The sequence below is a fragment of the Nyctereutes procyonoides genome, unplaced genomic scaffold (genome assembly GCF_905146905.1).
Source record: "Nyctereutes procyonoides isolate TBG_1078 unplaced genomic scaffold, NYPRO_anot_genome, whole genome shotgun sequence".
NCBI classification, from domain to species: Eukaryota; Metazoa; Chordata; class Mammalia; order Carnivora; family Canidae; genus Nyctereutes; species Nyctereutes procyonoides.
In genome coordinates, this window is record NW_026575120.1 from 27,724,975 (window position 1) to 27,742,432 (window position 17,458).

Genomic DNA, 17,458 nt, shown 5'->3' on the forward strand with positions numbered 1-17,458 from the left:
GAACTGCCCTGGTCACGCTGGGGTTCTTTGTGAGCTCATGCCACCTTCCTTGCAGCCCGAGCTCTCGGGGAGCTAGACTTGATTCACTAACACACCTGCTTTCAAAGATCGGTAACAGGCAGTGTTTACAGATGCCAGAAAACCCCATCGGTTTTCTGGAGTCTGTGGGCCTCACTCTGTTTCTCGCGGCTCTCAACAGGACACAGAAGCCAGGACAGGCGTCTTCAGTACCACTTGAGATGAGCACCAGGGTCTGTCAATCTAACTCCATGTTCCCCGAATCCGTGAGCAAAGTTTATCGGGTATTGATCCGTGCTAGGTACCCGGTGAGTGCTTTCTCCAGGCCACCGCGTAGCGCTCACCCAAACCCTGCACGGTGGGCCGGCGTGGGATACGAGGTGCCTTGGCGGGTCACACACGCAGCCAGGGAGGGCCCCAGTGCGGTCTCCGGAGGCGGGGTCTGCAGGTTCAAAGTGGGGCGGGGCAGGTCTGCAGGGGAGCGAGGTAAATGAGGAGGGGCGGGGTCTGCAGGTGCACGGGGCAGGGGCGGAGTGTGCAGGGGAGCCAGGGGCAATGAGGAGGGGCGGGGTCTGCAGGGGAACGCGGGGCAATGAGGAGCGGCGGGGTTTGCAGGTGCACAGTGGGCGGGACAGGTCTGCAGGGGAGCGAGGGGCAAAGAGGAGGGGCGGAGTCAGCAGGGGCGCGCGGGGCGCAGAGGGGGCCTGGGGCACCGAGGGCATCTGCTCCTGGGCCAGACTCGGGTTGCTGACCGGAGCGCCCTTCTCCCACCCCGGAGTCCCGAGGGAGCGCTGGCACCGGGGCCATCCGGTGCACCCCACAGGAAGCGCCCACGAAACCTCCGGGGTCCCCGCCGCGCGGACGCGGGAGGAGGGCAGCAGGACAAATGCCGACGCAGGGCGCCGCACGCGGACCAGCGAAAGGCAGGAACACCCGGCGGGCCGGGTCCTGGGGAGGCCGGCCTCACTCCGGGGGTCCGCACGCCGCTCCCGGCCGCGGGCCACCCAAACCCTGCGTCCCACACCGCGGCGGACCGGGCGCCGAGAACGCGCGGGAAAGCCGCGGCCGCCTCCGAACTGCCCACCCATTGGCTAACCCCACTGTCGTTCACGGAAGCCCGCCTCCCCTGCTCGCGGGCGGTGCCCTCATTGGTTGACTACCCAGCCGTCCGCCCTTATTAGCCCGCCCCTCCGCTCTTCGGGCAGGAGTCGTGGCAACAGGCGGACAGAGGTACGCGGCCCCGCCCCCGCGCGCGCACACGAGCGCGTCAGTGTTGGGCCTGGAGGCCCCGCCCCCGCGTGCCGTGTGCAAAAACAAACAGCCGTTAGGGAGGAGGTGCCGGGGGGCGGGGCCTGGCTAGAAGGGGGACCGCGATTGGGCGGTTGCTGGGGTTCAAACCAGCAAGGCGAGCGGGGATTGGCCGGGGCGGTGCAAAGCGGGCACCGGTTATTGTCCGGGCTCCAGCGGCGGCGGCGGCGGCGGCGGCGGCGGCGGGGGTGGTGGTGGTCGGTGCTCCGGAGCGGCGGCTCGGCGGGAGCGAGGGCGGGAGCGGCCGAGACATGGTGAGGGCGGCGGCCTAGCGGCCAGGGTCGACGCCGCTACCTGTTGAGGCGGCCCGGGGCCCCCGCCCGCCCTGGCGCCCGCGAGCAGCGAGGGGAGCGGGCCGTGCGGCCGGCCTGCGTCCCGGGCGGGCGGCGGGCTCTCCGCTGGGTCCCCGGGCAGCGCCGCACGCCTGCGTCTCTCCGCCAGCGGCCGCACGGGAGCTAAAAATACCAGCGGCTGCGAGCTGTGGGCTTGCTGCGGAGCTGCGGAGCCGCGGTCCCCGGGGGCCGGCGGGCAGGTGTCCCGCGGGCGGGAGCTCCTCCGTCCTGGGCGCTAGGGACCAGGTGTCCGGCGGCAGGTGTCCCGCGGGCGGGAGCTCCTCTGTCCCTGGAGTCAGGGGGCAAGTGTCCCACAGGCCGGAGGGCAGATGGGGGAGACAGCGAGCAGGTGTCCAGCCGACAGAGCTCCTGCATCCGGGGGACAGTGCATACCTGCACTTCGCTGGTTGAAATGGCTGCATATTTTCCCTTGCACCTCTGTACCATGCTTTATTTGTGAACGGTCAGATTATTTTATTTTTTTCTATCAGTTGATAGAAATTTGTTTAACCCTGTTAGTGTAAACTGGAAGGCCCTTTTTTTTTTTAAATTCTCAAATATACATAACAAAATTTGCCATTTTAGCCACTCTTTCATGTCCAGTCAGTGGTATTAAGTACGTTGTTCTGCAACCAGCACTGCCAGTCATCTCCAGAACTTTCCTTTCTTCCCAGAGTGGAACTCTGTACCCATTGCACACTGACTCTTTGTTCCAGCCTCTGGCAGCCCCCCTTCTACTCTGTCCCTCTGGTTTTGACCAGATGCTCCTGTAAGATGCACTAACAGTATTTGTCCTTTGGGGTCATGTCCTTTATGGGTCCATGTCAGAGCAGGTGCCAGAACGTCCTCTTTATAGCTGAGTACTAGTCCGTTGTGTACACGTACTGCATCCCCTACCTCTGCAGACACGGCTGTTTCTGTCTTTGGGCTGTTGTGAACATGCACACACATCACATTGTTCTATTCTGTGGGGAGAGACCCAGGGTGGGATTGCTGGGTCATGTATTTCCATGTTGACATTTTTGAGAGTTTTCTTTTTTAAGGTGCTTTTTTTTCTCTCTCCCCAACAACTAATCTTCTGATTATTTCCGTGGAAATGATGTATTTTAACTGTTTTTGTTTAATCTCTTTTTGTTTAATCTCTTAAAAATACCTTATTATGAACTATTTCCAATGTAAAAATTATAGTCTTGATGGTTTGACATATTTATGTAACTTAATATATGGTGAAATAACACGTGTATATTTGAAATTGAGGAAGGAGATCATGTAGTTTTTTAAACTACCTTAAGTAAAACTGGCAAAAATTATTTCCCAAGTATTTTTGAAATAGCATCTTCCAGTTCTTCATCTGGAGCTTTTTTTTTTTTTTTTACTTAGGCTGGAGGCAAAGCTGGAAAGGACAGTGGGAAGGCCAAGGCTAAGGCAGTATCTCGCTCCCAGAGAGCCGGGCTACAGGTAATTGATGCTCTCCGTCATTCACTATTAAATTAGTTTCTTGGGATGTTTGGGTGGCTCAGCAGTTGAGCATCTGCCCTTGGCTCAGGGCGTGATCCCGGGTCCAGGGATCGAGTTCCACATCGGGCTCCCTGAGTGGAACCTGCTTCTCTCTCTGCCTGTGTCTCTGCGCCTCTCTCTCTCTCTCTCTCGAATAAGTAAATAAGTTTCTTTACTGTTGTGAGGGCCATAGATGTTATATTAATTGCAAAAATGTACTCCTGGCCTTTTAATGAGATTAATTTTTTTTTAAATCTTCCTACTTAAGAGAATTTTTTTTTAAGCTTTTATTTATTTATGATAGTCACACAGAGACAGAGACATAGGCAGAGGGAGAAGCAGGCTCCATGCACCGGGGGCCCGATGTGGGATCCCTTTTAATGAGATTAATTGATCAAAATGTAAATCCTGGGATCCCTGGGTGGTGCAGCGGTTTGGCGCCTGCCTTTGGCCCGGGGCACAATCCTGGAGACCCGGGATCGAGTCCCACGTCGGGCTCCCGGTGCATGGAGCCTGCTTCTCCCTCTGCCTGTGTCTCTGCCTCTCTCTCTCTCTGTATGACTATCATAAATTAAAAAAAGAAAAAAAAGTTAAAAAAAAAGTAAATCCTAAAGCAACAGTCTTTTAATTTGTATTCTAAATGAGAACAAGTCATGAAATGACCTTAAGTGAAGTCTGTGATTTTGCTTTTAAAATCTGTTATTTCTAGATTGTAAGTATTTCCTGGTTCTTTTGTAAATTGTATAATGTTAAAGTAAGTCTGCTGTGGTTTTTCTTTTGGAGAGGTATCTGTAGTGGTACGTAACTCTGAGGATGAGACAGAGTGTTGGGTAGAATAATGAACTATTCATTAATCCTTTTAATGTCTCCCCAGTTGCTTCAGTTTGAGACTCTGTGATATACTCAAAACACTATTTTATCAAACTTTATGTCTTTTAGTTATTGTAGCTTTAATCCACAAGCTCAAAATTTTCTGAATAAGAATTACTCCCTACATATAAGAGACCCTTTTTTTTTTTAAATTTTTATTTATTCATGATAGTCACACAGACAGAGAGAGAGAGAGGCAGAGACATAGGCAGAGGGAGAAGCAGGCTCCATGCACTGGGAGCCCGACGTAGGATTCGATCCCGGGTCTCCAGGATCGCGCCCCGGGCCAAAGGCAGGCGCCAAACCGCTGCGCCACCCAGGGATCCCTAAGAGACCCTTTTTAAAGGAAAGTGTGAAGGCCAGACTGTAAGGTGTGGACTTTGATCCCCTTGGCAGTGGTGAGCCACTGAAAATTTTGGAGCAAGATGACATAATCCAGGGGTACTAAAGGAAGGGGATGGAAAGTACACTTGATGGTAAATTCTGTGTTTAGAGCATCGTGTAGATCTCTGTGAAGATGTTGAGGGGAGTGGGAAGATAGCAGAGGCTGTTCCTGTGCCACAGGTAACACAGACATGAGCCAGAGCGGGGCAGAAGCAATGGGAGCATGTGTGTGTCCCCCACGAGTGGAAGGGGAAGCACAGGGTTGAGCGGTAAGACAAAGATTTGTCTGACTCAGAACCAGAGAGTCAGAGGAGTTTGTGTTGTTGGAGGAACGGGTTATGATGTAATGAATTTCAAGTGAGTAACTTGAAGTTCAGAACACCCACCCGAAGATGTCCACGAGTGTAGATTTGAGCCCCTTTTCCAAGAGGGAGTGATGAAAAGAATTACACATATAAGTTCAGGTATGTAAAATTGGCAGTTCACGCCATGGATGTTTGCTATATAGAGCGTGAGAAAGGAACACGGGGACCCAGGTGCACCCTGAGAAGCACAGGGTATTTGAGTCTGATAAAGAAAAGCCTGGGGATCCCTGGGTGGCTCAGCAGTTTAGCGCCTGTCTTTGGCCCAGGGCGCCATCCTGGAGTCCCAGGATCGAGTCCCACATCGGGCTCCCAGCATGGAGCCTGCTTCTCCCTCCTCCTGTGTCTGCCTGTCTGTCTCTCTCTCTCTATCTATCATAAATAAATAATTAGATAGATAAATCTTTAAAAAAAAAAAGAAAAGCCTGAAGCCCACCCTAAGGCAGCATTAGAACTCTGTAATCTCTGTAGCCTAGGAAGAAATGGAATTGGAAGCCCTAATTTAATATGTGTGAGACAACCTGCCTGCTTGGGGGAGCTCAGGATTACTTAGTGAACGAATGTAAACAAAATACCATGCTTTTCCTCTGGAAGGATTTGATCTAGAAATGGCTACTGGATTTGGCAGTTCAAGTTCACCACTGACTCTTGACCTTCAAGGATGTTTGGCAAAAGCCAGGTTTGGATTAAGTAAAACAGGTGACGGGAAAGTTAGGTTTGGAATGCCTGGGTAGCTCAGCGGTTGAATGTCTGCCTTTGGTCTGGGGTGTTTTCCTGAGTCCCTGATCAAGTCCCACATCGGGTTCCCTGCAGGGAGCCTGCTTCTCCCTCTGCCTGTGTCTCTGCCCCTCTCTGTGTCTCTCACGAATAAATAAAATCTTAAAAAGAAAAAAAAGTAAAAAAAGTTAGGGTTTCAGCATTTCCACTGAAATTTTGCCATTGAAGGGGCGTCTGGGTGGCTCAGGTGGTTAGATGTCTGACTCTGGATCTCGGCTCAAGTCATGATCCCAGGTTATGAGTTCAAGCTCTGCATCAGGCTCTAGGCTGGGTGCAGTGCCTCCTTAAACATGAATAAATAAATGAGTAAATGAATGACTCTTGCTTTTGGAAAGGAGGGGTGTAGGGGTGGGGTATGGTGGGGACTGGCAGGAGTTCAGGGGCACAGCACTGGGACCTCTGGGAGCTGAGGAGATTCTTAGAACACTGAGGGAATGGTGTTGGCTTTTCCTAACTATCAGATCCCCTCTTGAACCTGAGCAAGGAAGGGTGGCGCTGGGGTCCAAGGAAGGTGGGAGTGGAAGTCACATGAGACTGTTCTCTGGATTGATGACCCCGACACAACTTAAGGCCCCATGGGACGAGCAGTGGATGCCGCACCACGTGGTTTCTCTGCAAGTTGCCATGACACCCCGTATTCAGAATTGATTCCTAAAAGCCTGTGGTGGTTCCTGGCACTGTGCCTTTTCTTTGTTCTTCAGTAGGGTAAACGGCGTGAAGATGTGGGGTTCCTTTCCAGGACACACACAGGTCTAGGGACTGCTCCTTGCCAAATAGGTCTGACCTCTGATGCATGCAACCAAATTTACCTTCTCTCCTGCTTTCTCCTGTCGCTCCGCCATGCATCATACTAGGGAGAGTGATGTCAAGACTCTCAGGTGCTTCCCATTCTGATGGTCTGTCTTTCAGTTTCCCGTGGGCCGCATCCACAGACATCTGAAGACTCGCACCACCAGCCATGGAAGGGTCGGTGCCACGGCTGCTGTGTACAGCGCTGCGATTCTGGAGTACCTCACTGCAGAGGTCGGCAAAGGGATCTGTTGTTCATGGGGTTTGTGGGGGTCTGAGGGGCTGGAACCCGTGAGTCATGGCTTGAAACAAAATGATACATGTACTTTAAACTGCATCTTGCTGGTCCTAGCTGCCCAGCACTGGGGGCAGAGGAACCTTCATGTACTCACGTTTAAAGTTCAGGCTAAGGGAAAAAAAAAAAAAAAGTTCAGGCTAGGGTCAGTGACCCATAGTTTAAGCAATGTGACAACAGAATGTACAATCCTTTCAGTTCTAGAGTAGTAGTGAAGGGAGCCCTGAATAATACGTATCACTGCGATGTGATCCTTGTGAGGTTAGACCAGAATCTTCATGAGTGAAGATTTGGGGTGGGGTCAGGGTTTGCCACTGTGATGGTACAGCTTTAAAGATCATAGTGATAAGGAATTTTGGTAAAAGACCTTATTGGTCCTTTTGGTTCTCTGGGGGGTCGTATACCTAAAATGCTGCATCTTGGTCAGTTTGACTTCTCAGGAAGAAAAGTTAATTCATTCTTAAGACTTGGCTGATGGATTAGCACTGCCTCCGTCTAGCCCCATTCAGGGCTCTGAAACTCCTTTAGCCACATCCCAAGCTGGGGCATTTGTTAGAGTAGCAGGTGGTGGCAGTAGTCAAGCGGGTAGACCCGGGGAAGGTTCTTCCCCAGCAGAGATGTGGTTGATGTGTGTATTGTCACTGCTGTCATTTCGTGAACTTTGACCCCCAGACAGTGTCAAATCTGTTAGGTCCTGAGCCAGGCAGTTAGTGTGGGTGACCAGAGCCTTTGTCCCCCTCTCTCCTGCAGCAGCTCACACCAGTGTGTGTGTTTAGTGGCAGACTTTGGAGAGGTGTATGTTTAACTCCTTCACTCGTGGGGAGGCTCTGATTGTTCCAAATACTTAAGTTTGGGGGTTTAGTCACTAGAAGTAAAGAAAATACTGGAATCTAAGGTCAGGGATAATCATTTATCGCCCTTGGCTTTGCACTAGGATCACTTGGGGAGCCTTCAAAAGATGCTTGGATGAGGCCTCCCCCCACAGACCATCCAGAGTCTCTGAGGCTAATGAAGGGGGTCCTGGTGGTTTTTACAGCGTGCTAGTGGCTTCTGATGCACACGAAGGCTTCCTGCCACTCTATCTCAGTGCGGCTCGTGGAGTTATTTTTGTAGGACTTCCATCAGAGGTTTTTTTTTTTTTTTTTTTTTTTTTTTTTTTTTAAGATTTATCTATTTATTTATGATAGACACAGAGAGAGAGAGAGAGAGAGGCAGAGACACAGGTGGAGGGAGAAGCAGGCTCCATGCCAGGATCCCGATGTGGGACTCGATCCCAGGACTCCAGGATTGCACCCTGGGCCAAAGGCAGGCGCCAAACCTCTGAGCCACCCAGGGATCCCTCCATCAGAGGTTTTATAATGCTTGTATAGTCCGTGGAGGCAAAAACAAATTAAAAACGCAGTTTTATGGCCAGTTGGGACTTTGAAATTCTTTTAGTTGAAATTCCCATTCTAGAATGAAGGGCTTCTAGTAATTGTCTGCAGATTATAGGGCCCAGTGATGTTAAAAACTCTGAATAAGGGGATCCCTGGGTGGCGCAGCGGTTTGGCGCCTGCCTTTGGCCCAGGGCGCGATCCTGGAGACCGGGGATCAAATCCCACATCAGGCTCCCGGTGCATGGAGCCTGCTTCTCCCTCCGCCTGTGTTTCTGCCTCTCTCTCTCTCTCTCTCTCTCTCTCTGTGACTATCATAAATAAATAAAAATTAAAAAAAAAAAAACTCTGAATAAGAAAGTATTTTCATTATATTTTTAAACTTTTCCACAAGTCGTAAGAAAGAAATTCCAGCCATTAAGGACTCTGCACTTGGGGATCCCTGGGTGGCTCAGCGGTTTAGCGCCTGCCTTTGGCCCAGGGCGCGATCCTGGAGTCCCGGGATTGAGTCCCGCATCGGGCCCCCGGCATGGAGCCTGCTTCTCCCTCTGCCTGTGTCTCTGCCTCTCTCTCTTTCTGTCTATCATGAATAAATAAATAAATAAATCTTTCAAAATAAAGGGGGGGGGCTCTGCACAAATAGACTATAGGGTTATAGTAAATGAATGATTCTCCTAGATGTTCATATTCAGAATCTTGGCAAAGAGATGGTGTTATCCCTTGCCCTTCTTCCTGTAGAAGCAGGTTCTTGCTCAAGTGTCTAGCATTCCTGCAGAAAGTGGCTATAAAAGGACCCAGTGGAGTAATGAGATTTCTCTAAAAGCATCAGAAATATAAGAAGGAACTGGTGTTGTTGGTTTATGTATCTGTTGTGTGTCTTGTGTACAGATGCCGCAGGAATCTTTTTATCTATAATTGCAAGTCTCTACTGATCTTCAAATGCTTTGCCCTCTGACATGCTCTCTCACACGTACCTTGTAGGTGCTGGAGCTGGCAGGTAACGCTTCCAAGGACCTCAAGGTAAAGCGGATCACTCCGCGCCACTTGCAGCTTGCAATCCGCGGTGATGAAGAATTGGATTCTCTCATCAAGGCTACCATCGCTGGGGGTGGTGCGTATGATTACCTCTTCAGCCTCTGTCGTACTGGCCTTTCTAACGACATATTTCAGATCAGCGATCCAGCACCTGTGAAGTTGGCTAGAACACACACAGGCTTAGAGTCCATCAGTGTGGGCTCTGTTACAATTAAGGCTTCTGTTTGTCCTGACCTGAATACATAGTCCTCCTTTGTAGCCACATACAGGGCTACTTTTATTTTAGCAAGCTCCTTGTCTGAATCTCATATATGATACTTACAACTTAGTGTTTAAAATATTTCTCATACACTTTAACTCTGTTAAAAATGACCTTGAGAAACTGCTGAGGGTGAGCCCTTGAAAACCAGGGCTGAGGTCATTGAGCATTTCAGGGGGAGTGCAGGTGTGATGTGAGCTGTGGTTCAAAGTCTTTGCTGGGTCACCTTCAGAGAACCTTCTGGAAGCTGTGATGGGTCTTGCCCCCAAACCAAAAAAGCACTGTTTTGCATAGTTTTAGGGGGAGTTCCCAGACCCCAAGAGAGGGAGCCTTTCCTGGGTGTAGGTACAGTCCCAGGATCAGCGTGTGAAAGGGGACGTTATGGAATTTCATTTCTGTGTGGTTGCTGTCCATGGAGACACTGGTAGGCGAGAGCCAGTGCGAAGTTGTTGATCTGTGCATTTCCTTCCAGGTGTGATCCCGCACATCCACAAGTCTCTGATTGGAAAGAAGGGACAGCAGAAAACCGCTTAGAGCATTGTTTTACCCGACCCCTTCCTCCCCGTCATTGTACTGTAACTGGGACAGAAGAAATAATGGGGATATGTGGAATTTTTAAAAGAGGCGGATGGATAAGCATAGACAATTACTGTAGACGTGATAAGAGATATTTGTACGTTCTTAGGCTCAAAGTTTGATAAAGTACCTTTCCATGTGGCAGCACTTGCGTGTTGATTGGCTAGGTTTCTCCCGTGTGTTTTATACAAAAATGGAATTGATAAACCATTTTTTACAAAAATAATTTGTCTCAAAACTGTTCTGTTTGTGATGGGTTGGAAATATTTTGGTCATACTTTGAAATTTCTTAAATTTCCAATCAGTTATCCTATATTCATAATTTTAAAACAGATATTGGGACTATAGAGTCTCCTATTATTATGTAAATCTTAGGTGGCTTTCCATTTGCAGTACGCACTGTTATTTTACCCACAATGAAGGAAAGAAAAACTGCCAATTAAACCATGGTATGCCAGCAATTAGGAGATGCATCCCAATTCCAGAGGGATTTGAGGATGAAAATGTACATTTAGAATTGATGACATTCTAGTGGGGATAGTGGAATTGCATTGAATTATTTACTGAGCATTTATTATGTGGCAGGCCCTGAACTAAGTGCTTTAGTAATTGAGAAATTCTGTTACACCCATTTTTAAAGGTATGGAAACCGAGGCTCACAGAAGTTCCTGTTCTCCGGAAGCCATTTATCTCGTAGACCGGAGACTGCGGGGCTGGGATACAAGCTTTGATTTGGCTGACTCCACAGCCTCCCTCTTACCTGGGATTAAAGTTAAATTTATCAGAGTTTTCTACTTTTACTTAAACTTCCAGCTTTTAGTGGTCTTTTATTGCTACAGTAACACTCAGCAATTTGTGCCATATTTTTGAAACTATTTGACTTTGTCAGTTTCTAAGTAACTTGTAAAATTAATGTATCGATTAATGGTCCATCAGAAAGTTCTATTTTTCTGCTTGGAAGTCTTCATTAAAAAAGAAAATTTCTAAATGTTTTATAATGTAGCACTATCAAAACAAAACTCTCATTTTTAAAAACTTATTTTTATTATGGAAAATTTCAAAAATACAGAAAAATAAAGAGAATAGTATAATGAACCCCGGTGTACTCCGACTTCCAGCAGTTATCCTGTGGTCAGTTGCGTTTTACCTGGATGCCCCTCGATCCCTCCTCCCAGTGGATTATTGGTTTGAATCGTGTTTGAGCATGATTTATTTTCACATCTGCACGCCTGCTAAGTCTAATGCTGGGGCAATTTGGTCCATAGTCACAATCTTAACACAGCATTTGATAGATCAGGTCTCCTCAGTATTCAGATTTTCCTATCAGCTGTTTACCGTTGGTTTGTTTGAATCAAGATCCAGACATGTTCAGTATCTTTTTTTTTCTTTTAAGTCCTCCCTGCCCAGTGTGGGGCTGAAACTCACAACCCTGAGATCCAGAGTTGAGCACTCCCGCGACCCCACCAGCGGGTGTCCCAGCATGTTTTGTATCTTATGTTTTGTTGATGCCTCTTGTCCCTTTTTAATCTATAAGCTTCTCTTCCCTGTTTGTTTTTATTATTTAATTTTTGAAGAAACTGTTGTTTTCCCTACAGATTTTACTAAATACACCCAAATGATATTTAGATGTTCTTCTGTCCCCTGAATTTCCTGTATGTGGACGGATCTAGAGGGGTTGGTTTTTGCTGCATTTTGCTTTGTCACAAAAATAATTTATAGGTGACACTGTGTAGCTCCCATTGGACCACATCAGGGGCACCTAAATGGCTGCATGAACACAGATGGGTCAGGTGCGCCAGCCCAGTCCGTGCACCCTGCAGACACCTCTGCTTGTCCCCAGGAGTCCTGGACACTAAACCGTCCCTACCCAGTCGCAGGTTTGTATTGGGGATCAGATAGGGGACCCTCTTGTGTTCCTTCTACATCTGGAATTCTGTACATTGCTTTTATTCTCTTTGATTTACAAGGCGGGATAAGAAGATTTCAAATTCTGGGATCCCTGGGTGGCGCAGCGGTTTGGCGCCTGCCTTTGGCCCAGGGCGCGATCCTGGAGACCCGGGATCGAATCCCACATCGGGCTCCCGGTGCATGGAGCCTGCTTCTCCCTCTGCCTGTGTCTCTGCCTCTCTCTCTCTCTCTCTGTGACTATCATAAATAAATAAAAATTAAAAAAAAAAAGATTTCAAATTCTAAAAAAAAAAAGAAAATTTCAAATTCTGATCGAATCATCTCAGCACATATTTTGAAGTTTCTACATTGAGAGGGCCAGCAGTTAGATCTGTGTAGTCTTAGTTGTTTTCAGAAGGCCAAGTAGCAACAGAAAAGAAGGCAAAATCATCAACAGAGAGTAATAGGGTCTTTTCCTAGAGTTTTCTAGAGAATTGCTTTAGATACCAGCTGCTGCTTTTTTTTTTTTTTTTTTTTTTTTATTTTATTTATTTACGATAGTCATACAGAGAGAGAGAGAGGCAGAGACACAGGCGGAGGGAGAAGCAGGCTCCATGCACTGGGAGCCCGACGTGGGATTCGATCCCGAGTCTCCAGGATCGCGCCCTGGGCCAAAGGCAGGCGCCAAACCGCTGCGCCACCCAGGGATCCCTTTTTTTTTTTAAGATTGTATTCATTTGAGAGCAAGCATGAGCAGGGGGACGGGCAGAGGGAGAGGGAGAAGCAGACTTGCCCCCGAGCAGGGACCCTGGGATCATGACCTGAGCTGAAGAGGGGAGATGCTTCACCAACTGAGCCACCCAGGCGTCCCAAAAGCTTTTCTTTAAAAAGGGAGTTTTAGGGCAGCCCCGGTGGCGCAGCGGTTTAGCGCCGCCTGCGGCCCAGGGCGTGATCCTGGAGACCCGGGATCGAATCCCACGTCGGGCTCCCTGCATGGAGCCTGCTTCTCCCTCTGCCTGCGTCTCTGCCTCTCTCTCTCTGTGTGTCTCTATGAATAAATAAAAAAAAAAATAATAAAAAAAAAAAAAAAAAGGGAGTTTTAGGGCAGCCCTGGTGGCTCAGCGGTTTAGCACCGCCTGCAGTTTGGGGTGTGATCCTGGAGATCCGGGATCGAGTCCCATGTCGGGTTCCCTGCATGGAGCCTGCTTCTCCCTCAGCCTGTGTCTCTGCCTCTCTCTCTCTCTCTCTCTCTCTCTGTCTCAATAAATAAATAAAATCTTAAAAAAAATAAAAAGGGAGTTTTATATTAAAAAAATAAAAGACCTTCAAGGCATTTGGAGGGCTCAATGGATTGAGTGTTTGACTCTTGAATTCAGCTCAGGCATGATCTCAGGGTTGTGGGATTTTGCTCTGCTCTGCATCGGGCTCTCTGCGCAGCGTGGAGTCTGCTTCTCCCTTTCTCTCTCTGTGCCCCCTTCCCTTTCCCTACTGCTCTAAAAATAAATAATTAAAAATTTTTAAAAGACCCACTCTAGCATCTAAAGTTTTTTAACTTATAAAATTTTATAAAAGAGATTTATGTACAGTGTGGGGGGAGGGAAAGAAACAAGCAGATTCTTCAAGGCTCAATCCCACAACTAAGATCACGACTTAGACTCACATGCTCAACTGACTGTGCCACCCAGGTACCCCATAACATGTAAACTTTTAAAACCTACTTCCACACCTGTATTGTACACAGTACAGCCCATATGCATGCCGTAACACCTGAAGAGGATTTCTAGAAGAGGATTTCTATAAGAAATGAGAGGTAGAAGGTGAGTTTTATATCCTGAGGAGGAAGAGCATTTATATGGGGACTTACGTGGCCTGAAGAGTATCTGATCTGAAGTGGAAATGAGAAACATCCTAATACTGGCTTTGGTGCCGATTATGGAATTTATTGTGATCCTTTTTTATTGAGGTAGAACTGGTAGACAGCATACTAGCTTCAGATGCACAGCATAATGACTCCATATTTGTATATATTGTGACGTCACCACAATTAAATGCAGTCACCACACAGTATTGTTCTCAAGCTGTCATGCGGTGCGTGACGTTGCCAAACCTTACTCATAAGTGGAAGTTTGCACCTTTCAGCCTCCTGCACCCACCCTGCCCACTCCCTACCTCTGGCAACCACCAGTCTCTCTGTGAGCTTCATTTTTGGTCTTACACATTGCTTTTTGTTTTTAAGATTTGATTTTTGTGTAACCTCTACACCCATGTGGGGCATGAACTCACGACCTGATATCAAGAGTTGGACCCTCAACAGACTGAGCCAGCTGGGAACCCCATGTTTTTGTTTTTTGTTTTTTCAAATTATTTGTTCAGCTTTATTTGGACTTGAGAATCATGACATTGATGCTTCAAGAAGTTCCCCCAAATAATATAACTGTTTTATCAAGAAATGCAGAGGATCCCTGGGTGGCGCAGCGGTTTAGCGCCTGCCTTTGGCCCAGGGCACGATCCTGGAGACCAGGGATCGAGTCCCACATCGGGCTCCCTGCATGGAGCCTGCTTCTGTCTCTGCCCCCGCCCCCTCTATCATGAATAAATAAAATATTAAAAAAAACACACAAGAAATACAACTAATCGAGGCAACTTAGTGGCTCAGGTCAGGATTTCCAGTCCTGGGATCGAGCGCCCCACATCAGGCTCCCTGCTCAGTGGGGAGTCGCTCTTCTCCCTCTGCTCGCCTCCCCCTTTGCTCATTCTCAAATAAATAGAAATCATTTTTAAAAAATACAACTAATTGAGAGGGAAAAAGCCAGAAATCCTACCTGTAAACTATTAGAACTCCTAGGGTGCTCCCACTCCCAGTCTGGACTCACTAAATACAAGGAAGGGTGAAAAAAAATGCATGTACTTAGGCTTTAAAAAAATTTCTCTTTCACTTTCTTTTTTTTTTAAAGATTTCATTTTTATCTATTCATAGACACAGAGAGAGAGAGGCAGAGACACAGGCAGAGGGAGAAGCAGGCTCCATGCAGGGAGCCCGATGTGGGACTCAATCCTGGGATTCCGGGGTCACGCCTTGGGCCGAAGGCAGGCACCCAACCACTGAGACACCTGGGCATCCCATACACCCAACATGGGGCTTGAACTCAGAACCTAGAGATCAAGAGTCACACGCTCTACTGACCAAGCCAGCCAGGTGCCCTCAATTAAGTTTATTTGACATGGAATTGTATGAGAGTTCTTTTTTTGTTTTATGAGTTCTGTCTATATTTTGGATATTAATCCCTAATCAGTTAGATGGTTTGCAAATATTTTCTCCTATTGAGTAAGTTGTCTTTTTATCTTGTTGATAGTGAAGTGGTTCTTTTTTGACATGTTATTATGAAAAATTTTTAACAAGTACAAAAGTTAAAATCATTATGCAGCCAATAATTCTTATTCCTCCATCCTAGAGTCTACAATTAATATTTTACTCTATTCCTTTCATCATGTGATTATTCATTTAGGGGATGGCTCTCATTGTCTGATGTTTGTGCTCTGTTCTAGTATTTCCTATTAGAGGAGAGAAAGGGAGAGAAAGTGTTCTTTAGCCAGATCATGTGGGGTTTTTTTGTTTGTTTTAGGATTTTATCTATTTATTCATGAGGGACACAGGCAGGGGGAGAAGCAGGCTCCGTCTATGGAGCCTGTTGCAGGACTCGATCCTGGTACCCCGGGATCACACCCTGAGCTGAAAGCAGCGGTTTAACCGCTGAGCCACCCAGGCGTCCCAGATCATGTGGTTCTAGCAGACGACTGACAGGTTTGCAGGATCTAGGGAAACAAAGTGCCACTGGGATATGTGTGCTGAGTTCAATCAAGGGCTGAATGTGTTTTAAGAACATTTGCTTCTTAGGTACATGAATCAGATTTTGAGCAAGATTTGTTATCTGCTTAGGAGGAGCCTCGATTTAAAGTAATTTGAAAGCACTTTTTTGTGCATGTTCTGCTTGGCCCTCGGGGAATGTGCATTGCCTCAAGATGGGTCCACACAGCCATCTCCATCCTAAGCTGAGGTTTTAGGGCAAACAGGCGCTGGAAAGGGTGGGGCTATGGGAGTGGAGGGGTATCTGGCATCCATTTCTCATTTGCTTTTTTTTTTTTTAAGATTGATTTTATTGGGCAGCCCTGGTGGCTCAGCGGTTTAGCGCCACCTTCGGCCCAGGGCGTGATCCTGGAGTCTCCGGATCGAGTCCCACATCGAGTCCCACATCGGGCTCCCTGCAGGGAGCCTGCTTCTCCCTCTGCCTGTGTCTCTGCCTCTCTCTGTGTGTCTCTCATGAGTAAATAAATGAAACCTTAAAAAAATATATTGATTTTATTTATTTGACACAGAGAGAGAGCACAAGCAGGGGGAGGAGCAGAGGGAGAGGGAGAAGCAGACTCCTCTCACTGAGCAGGGAGCCCAATGTGGGACTCGATCCCAGAACCCTGAGATAATGACCTGAGGCAAAGGCAGACACTTCAGCAACTGAGCCCCTCAGGCACCCCCATTTCTCAGCTCTTGGTTCATAAGGGTTGATTCCCAAGGGATGGAGCCAACCTGAAATGTGTCGAAATAGGCTTTTCCAGAATTTACCAGTTACTCAGTCAGCATTTCTTAACATACAGAGAGAAAATTTGTGGTCGGGTGAGGCTCCAAGCTTAGAGTTCTCGTCTGTAAACAGGGAAGGTCACTACACATTTTCTTTGAAAACTTTGCACATGCCTTCTGTAGATTTGTCTGTAAGCCCCTAAGTGAATCTGGGAAAGTGAAGAAATCCAGGTTCATGGACGTTCGCTGGCTGGCTCCGGCTGCCACACAGCTAGAGTTTGACCTGAGGCCCGGTGACTGCAGGCCCAGGCCCTGGGGATGCAGAGGGCACCACGGCATGCGAGGGGTCACAGCCCGCCCGCAGCTGTGCAGGTGCTGCCCCACGTTGTCCTGCCTTGCTTGGAGCTGTGTACAGAAAATGTGGTTGACACAGGTGTCCATTGCTGGGAAGGCCAGCATCCGCAGGGCCTCGAGTCCTCACAGCCCCCAAGCTTCCACTCCCTCCCGTGTCCATCCGTGGCAGCAGTTCTCACTCGGCCATCCTGTCTCTCCCTGCTCTTCCCTCCTGTCTCTGCCCCATTGCTGAGCACGGCCTCCACCCTTCCAGGTTCTTCCTGGGAGTCCACTTCCGAATTCTACTATGTAGAGCACACACCCTAGATGCTGACGGTTCTTCCTGCAAATGACCCCGGTTCTGCTCTTGCCCCCCAACACCTCGGCCTCTGTGCCTGCTTCCTGCCCAGACTCCCTTGTCAACCCATGCAGTGTGTCACTGCCAGATTAATGACCCCAGATGTGTTCCCTTTAGAGTGTGAAGCCAGCCCCTGGGCTGCCTGTGCACTGAAGCTCTCCCTCTGCCAGGTGCTCTGCTGCAGGGTTCGGCTTTCCTCGCCAGCAGGTGTGGCCTTCTGCTCAGCTGTCCTGCACGTCGGCCACATTCCTCGTAGCAGCTTCAGGCAAAGACTACTGATGGCTCTGTGGTGGCCGCACTCAAGGACCATCCCACTGTCCACAGACTGTTGTTTTTTTTTTCCCCACAGACTGTGTTTTTTTTTTTAATTTTTATTTATTTATGATAGTCACAGAGAGAGAGAGAGAGGCAGAGACACAGGCAGAGGGAGAA

General features: G+C 48.3%; 1 protein-coding gene across 1 annotated transcript; it reads left to right on the top strand.

Annotated features, from left to right (window-relative positions):
* Positions 1 to 1,475: 1,475 nt before the first annotated feature.
* LOC129516176 (histone H2A.V) lies at positions 1,476 to 10,101 on the top strand. Its single transcript, XM_055335507.1, has 5 exons — positions 1,476 to 1,580; positions 3,039 to 3,116; positions 6,458 to 6,571; positions 8,987 to 9,116; positions 9,772 to 10,101. The coding sequence occupies exons 1-5, from the start codon at positions 1,578 to 1,580 to the stop codon at positions 9,831 to 9,833; spliced, it is 387 nt and encodes a 128-aa protein (XP_055191482.1). The 5' UTR covers positions 1,476 to 1,577; the 3' UTR covers positions 9,834 to 10,101.
* The last annotated feature ends 7,357 nt before the right edge of the window (positions 10,102 to 17,458 follow it).

Excerpts from the sequence above, each read along its gene's own strand:
- LOC129516176 (XM_055335507.1), top strand. Across the intron at positions 3,117-6,457 it reads CCCAGAGAGCCGGGCTACAG|TTTCCCGTGGGCCGCATCCA; the intron begins GTAATTGATGCT and ends TCTGTCTTTCAG. Across the intron at positions 6,572-8,986 it reads TGGAGTACCTCACTGCAGAG|GTGCTGGAGCTGGCAGGTAA; the intron begins GTCGGCAAAGGG and ends CGTACCTTGTAG.